We start from the raw sequence: 6,892 nt of genomic DNA, 5'->3' as shown, positions 1-6,892 counted from the left end.
ACACTTTAATAATCAACAACAACAACAAAAAAAAAACACTTTCAACTTCAAGTCATAATAGCATAAACATTATGAAAACTTTAATATAGTAATTAAATGCTAAACATCATTACAAAATAATGTGTAAACTTTAGCTTAACTTGAAATTAAAACTACTTCATATTTGTTTACAGTGATATATAAGCAGGCATATCTTTGGTGGTGCTTCCAGATACAGATCGAATTATTTCCCTTATTTCATATCATTTGCTAAGAAATTTATATTTCATGTTATTCTTGAAATATATGTAAGTGTTGAATAGCTATAATACAAGCACAACTTAAGATTGTGATTCACTAAGTGTACATCCAAGTCTGCATGATTCAAGCTCTGTATTGAGCTATTTTTTGGTCTAATTTAATTCCCAAGTATCATTAGTAGCAATAATTGATCTCAATCTCCCTGAACACAATACATTTACTTTTCTGTTATATGAAAAATAAACATCATTAAAAGTTACATAAAACTGCTTTAAAGTGTAGGGAAGTACAAGAATACCACATGTGATTGTTAGAGTTATTGTCAATAAGTTTAAATACTTTACTGCTTACACATGCACAATATTATTATGTAATAGCTTTAGAGAATCAAAAGGAACTACTTTATTACATAGGTTTGTATGCGGTCAAAACATTTTTCAATGAATCAGTTTTAAATTAAATTAGAAAGTTTACTTTATGTTTTAAGTAATAATGTATTTTTGTTAGAAATTCAATAATTTGGTTAATGTATTTAAAAAAAAACTAGCAGTTTTTGGTAAAAACTTTCAAATCAGATCAAACATACATTCTCATGAAAAACTATAGTTTCATGTGCTACACATTGTAATCTAAGTACATGCCTACGCGTTAGCACGATGCAATAAGTACATCCTATTAGGAAATTATTATTGAATCACGTGAATGGCTATCTGGCTCAATTTCAAAAACAGAAAAGACAAATTTTAAATGTGGATACGAGATGCCATAGCAAGTAACTACTAATGATGAAAGAAATTTCCGAGTTATCATAAAAACACAAGTAAATCATAAATGATATCACCAAATTATGTTTTACTTCCATAGACAACAAACAAACAAAAGTATCAAATGATGTTCACCATAAAATAATAAAACTATAATATCTATGCAACATAAAACCCCATCTATTAATAATATAGCAGATGATACACAAAGTGCAGAAAGTTAGGTGTTAAATTCTAAGTAACTAAATATGAACACAAACTAACAAACCTATGGTTATTTCATTTTTGTATACAAATAAATCACTGTACTTTGAATGAATTAGAAGAAAATGGTCCAAGATTTAATTGGAGAGTATTAAGTTAAAATGAATACACACACACACATGCATGTGTGTATTACTTTTATTGCAATCTACAATGCCCACTCATTTATTAATGTTTTGTAAAAATGAGTAAGATTTTAAATTCATGTAATGGATTGTTAAAAAAAAGTTATTCAGTTTCTCTAGACATTTAACCATACAAATTACATTACTGATTTTGTATCAAACACTAATATTTAAAAATGTAGATACTTTTTCAATATTCCTCTGAATTTGTCTATACAGTACTAAGTTAAAAGTAACAGAAACTAACTTCCATCTTTTGTACAGTAATTTTTCTTCATGGATGAAAAAATAGATACATCATCATCAAGAAAGACATTCTCTAAGTTTATAGGTATTGAACCCTTAAGTAACAAAATTGAAAGTATTAAATGTTTAAATATCTTAGTTAACTATAAAATGCATAAATGTAATTAAGCAATTTATAGGATATCATATGGTGGAATGTTTGAGTAAAAGACACTGAGGTCATGGAATAAGAATCTATAAATCATAAAATGGTTTCTTTTCCATTGTATTTAAATCCATAAAAGAAAAAACTTAAACAATCAGTTAAATCACTGATTAAAAACCTTAAGAAGTGAATAATAAAAAATTAACATGTATTACAGTTTTTTTAATACTTTCTCATTAGCAAGAACATTAATTTTTGAAAATGTAGATAATTTGTCCTTCTAGATACTTCAGTTTTTAATGAAACTTTATCAAAGTTTAAAGTCATTACTGGTTTTGTCAATGTAAATACTCCCCAATGAATATTTCTACATGTAGTGCTGCAAAGCCACTATCAAATGAAACCAAATGAAAGTCACTCTGGTAATTACACACTACAGCAATATAATAAGACACAAGAGTAAAACTTTAATGGGTAGCTTTTATCAGTTTCCCTCATATTAAGGTGATTTTTTGTTCTAACAAGCATTTCTCAACCCTCAGTTCAAAACTTGTCATGAAACCCTACCTAAAAATCTTTCCATGCACAATTCTCACTTGATGTCTTTAAAAATGTAACTAAAAGAGCTAGTCACCCAGCAAATGGATTCATGTTTTTATTTTTAAAAGATCTTACCTAAACTTTATTCTATTTCTACAACACCATACCAATTCTCATCTACACAGGAAGCAAGTCCTTTTCATGTTTCTCTATCCCAACTGTTTATGTCATGTTTTACATGTTCTCGCACACTTAATACTTGTCAAGGTTTTTTGAATAACAGAATTCACAACAGAATGTTATTCCCAGCATTTTGAATTATCAACAAATTCAGAAACATTAGTTTAAGAAGTGATTCAAACTACCAACATGACAGAAAACAAAAACAACGAGCCCTTGAAGTACCCTATACGTTAGACTTGTTAATTTTGGAGAATGTGACGAGTGAAATCTTCTTTGCTTTCAGTCACTAACTCAGTTTATTATCCACTTAAATTGTCCACCAATTTCTCATGAATCCAACTTAATAGTTAATCTCTTTCAAAGTACCTTATCAAAAATTTTTTTAAAATTAAAATAAACATAAAATAAGTACCCTCATCTAAAAACAGTGAATCTCATTAAAAAAACATAGGACAACAAAGTCTCCTAAATAATTTCCATGCTGCATATTAATCAAAAGCCACTTTTCAAAATGTTTTTCTAAAAACAATTCTGACAACAGATTCCAACATCTTGTTAACAACAGAAATGAAACTGAATAGGTATAGATTTTCCAGACCTCTCCTAAATTCTGTTTCAAAAAATAGTTATCACCAGAAGTAGCCTTAGTGATAAGAGACTTATAAAATAATTCCAGTTAAAATCCCATTAACTTGTTACACCTTCTCAAGTTTAAAGCTTCAGGATAAATCTCATTAAAGCCAGGAGCTTAATCTGGAGGCTATCAAAAACTTTAAAATACCTCCCATTTCAATGCAAACTCCAGTAAAAATTCTCCCCACTGTTATTCAGAAACGAAAGGTAAGATGACAAAGCCCATCAATGTCACCCTTTAGCCAAAACATTTTCTGTCTATCTTAAATTCAATTTTTTGAGCTTTCCATATGTACAAAGACATGAAATTGGGAGTAAAAATTAGGATTAACAGGTCTCATGTAAAAAATTTGGAAGTCTGTATACATAAAATAGAAAAAAAAAAAGATTAACATTTGATTTCATGACACATTAACATTACTCAGAAATCATGTTCTAAATATTTCAAATATATCCAACTAGTTAATAATTCTCTTTGATCCCAGAACAAAAAGCTTAAAAGTTTACTATTTGGGAGACAAATTACAATACTGGATAACATTTTTGCAAAAGTTAAAATAATTCACAAGGAGGAAATTTAAATTTTATAAGAAATAAAATAAATTCATACCAGAGAATTTTTTTTTTTTTAATTCCCTTGTAAATGTAAAAAAAAAATAATTAAAAAGTTTGTAAGTATAAAAAGCATCATAAGCTTATAAGCAAGAAGTTGTTGATATGGACAGAAGGTTAAAAAAACAACAAAAAACATTAAAATTATTAATGTTTACATTTTACAGGAAAAACTTCGAGAAATTATAAAAACACAAGCATGCAGAGAAATCAAAGCAAACATAAATTTAAATGTACTACTAGGCAGTGTTTCAGTGGCATATGATAAAAGCCAAACATTTGTTTTCCCCATTTTTAGTTATTCCTATTTAACTAGAGCTAGTCATGATTAAACACGGATCTTATTCTTATAAATAGGTTAATGACTTATAGTGCTAAATGCTGTTCTATTATTATTAATCCACATTGAATATTTTCTGACAAACAGTTAAATGAACAAGTTATTCAGCAATAAACATTTTATTTGTGTGAATAAAGAATGTTAAGTTGACATAACTTTGAAGCATCCAAAAAACGTTTACACACCACTGCACTAGGCTACATCCACACATTTAATGATTGATAACAGTTTTGTACAAATACTGTGCATGCATACTACTAATGTAAATTTGTTTAAGAGAAAATATTACTGTCACAATATTTTTAAGTCAACACAATGTTAAGTATTCTGTACTTTTACAATTTACTATCATTTTCATGTTTCAGAATTATTGTTACTGCAAATATAATAAACTCCTTTTGAAAAACTGGGAGTTACACCAAATGTTGAGTATGAACTTCGCGAAGTTGCTACGTCAAGCTTAAAGTTTATTGTTAATGTTAGTCTATACGCTATATCAGAATGGCAAATTACTGATTTAATAATAATATTCAATAGCTTAATACTAATAGTTTATTAGTTCTTCACGCATTGTTACTACAGTTAAGCCTATAACTAATACTACTAATATACTAGTATTAATAATACTAATACTCAGTAAGACTGAGTTAAAGTTTAAACTAGGTAGAAACGTTCATTCGATAGTTGATACTAACCTTAAATTTTATTAATTAATATAATTGTGAAACATACCCAAAAGAAGCAGTTTGACTTCTTTTTTTTGCTTTGCTCGATCATCTTGCAAATCTTTGTCTATTTTTTTCGATCTTTCATTTGCCTCTTTATCTGCTAGAGAACTGACTGCACACCCCATATTACAGTTAAGACTAGTCGTATTACTGTTACTAATAGTACTATTAGACCACACTGTCGAAACTAACGCCACACGTCCTAACGGTTGCCGGCAACTTGTAATGTTGTATGACTAAGTTCAATGATTACAGCACTTAAAAATATTTTGATGTAACACAGGGAATCATGTTTTTTATGCTATATTTGTCGAAGACTATATGTGCGAAGAGTAAAGTAATAATAAAAATCTTTACACTATACATACTAGCATAAGTTTCAACAGTTAGCACTCTCAGTGACTGCACTAAAACCTAACACATCTCTTTACACTCCAGTACTCGCAGTTCGGACACCCCTCCCTCTCTTATGAGGCTCTGATCTGGCAACAAATTGAATTGCCCGGATATTAAACGTATGAGGGAGAAAATCACACGCATAAAATCCAGGTAATAATTCGTATGTAGTTATAAACTGCTGATAAGCCAGAGTAATTCAAGGAATACTACTCAATCGCAAGAACTACTAACAACACTTTCTGAAATTTTTTTAATATTTGTATAAGATTGTCTGAGTACGTATTTATTATATAAAACGTTACATTTGTAATTAAACAAGTTTCATATAATTATCTTGTATTTTTCTTGAATGTATATAATAGTTGAGGATTAATTCTGCAACTTTAAAATATAAATGATAATATTTTAATTTGCTTATTGTATCCAAATGATGTCACACACAAAAAAAAGAGTTTTGAAAAATTTAACAAAATAAAACTAGTGCCAAAATACTAAAGTAGGTACGTCATTGTTTAGCGAAAAGCTACACAATGAGTTATTTACGCTCTGTCCACTGCGGGGAACTGAACCCTAGATTTTAACATTGTAAGTCCGCAAACTTACTGCTGATCCGCCAGAGGATGAAAGTAGATACTATAACAAATATAACAATAATATAAAAAATATCAAAATGTTCACATTAGATGTCAGAAGTTGCGCGATATTAGAATATATTGAAACTGGAGACACAATTCTCTGTCTCATTCAGTGGAGTAGTGCTAAATAAGTGCCAAAGCGCATTTAACTGTGTAAGGTGGGGTTCGTTTGAAAAAATAACGGTATGGCGTTCTACCTTTAAAAAAAGAAGAAAAAAAACACGAATCGTTCCCACCCTGTTACATTAATTTTGTAGTACATGAAAGTACCACATGCTTCTTACTCCCTGAGGTAACGTAGACAATTTTCGAAGTTTCTGTTTTTTCTTTCAGTTCAGTTTGGACGTGGACAGACATTCAAATAGACACACATCTTAACTTTAATTATTTCCAACTCTGCCATGGTCCTCGTTCGCTAATTGGAAATTAGCGGAATTTCTTGCAGAAAAAATTAATCATTATGTCCGGGTATAAAAGATATGTTTCTATCGACGAATCGCATAATGGCACAGGGTTTCACCGTCTCAGTAACTGAATAAGAGTGGATTAAAGTCGCGTGTAAATTAGCATTTTGTGAGCAGAAGTAGCTTTGAATATAACATAACATTTTGGGACAACATGGGACTTATCGGTTCATCTTGGCTGTTCCATCCTCTAAACTAAATTAAAATTATAATAAAAGAAATCTTAAAGCCAGCTCTTATCATTCATATACTTATAAAGCTTTCTCTTAAACTCACTTAAATTCCAAAGGCCAACCATCCTGTTAGAAAAATGGAACTGTGTTAGCTGACGATGACTCCTACCTTGACAAAATTTATATTTATGTCCTCTAGTCCTACTATTCTCACTGTTAAATATGAAAAAAGATGATCATCAACACTATCAATTCCCTTTACAGTCTTAAACACCTCAATCAAATCCCTCTAACTCTTCTTTTTTTCAATAGAAAACAATTTAAGAGAATTCAGCCTCTCCTCTAATGACAACCTCTCCATCCCAGGCACCATTCTAGTAACCCTTCTCTCACCCTTTCAG

The 6,892-nt window shown here is 29.6% G+C and overlaps 1 protein-coding gene across 1 annotated transcript in view; it reads right to left on the bottom strand.

Annotated features, from left to right (window-relative positions):
- The window catches only part of LOC106467265 (guanine nucleotide-binding protein G(i) subunit alpha-like), a 24,270-nt gene extending 18,989 nt beyond the window's left edge, over nt 1-5,281 (bottom strand). The window contains exon 1 of the mRNA XM_013927594.2: nt 4,825-5,281. Coding sequence (XP_013783048.1) covers nt 4,825-4,945 — 121 coding nt within the window. The 5' untranslated portion in view covers nt 4,946-5,281. The remainder of the gene's footprint in view (nt 1-4,824) is intronic.
- Nucleotides 5,282-6,892: the final 1,611 nt, after the last annotated feature.

This window comes from Limulus polyphemus, unplaced genomic scaffold (genome assembly GCF_000517525.1).
Source record: "Limulus polyphemus unplaced genomic scaffold, Limulus_polyphemus-2.1.2 Scaffold2549, whole genome shotgun sequence".
Lineage (NCBI taxonomy): Eukaryota > Metazoa > Arthropoda > Merostomata > Xiphosura > Limulidae > Limulus > Limulus polyphemus.
Note: the sequence above shows the minus strand (reverse complement) of the source record. Positions and strands in the feature narration are given on the sequence as shown.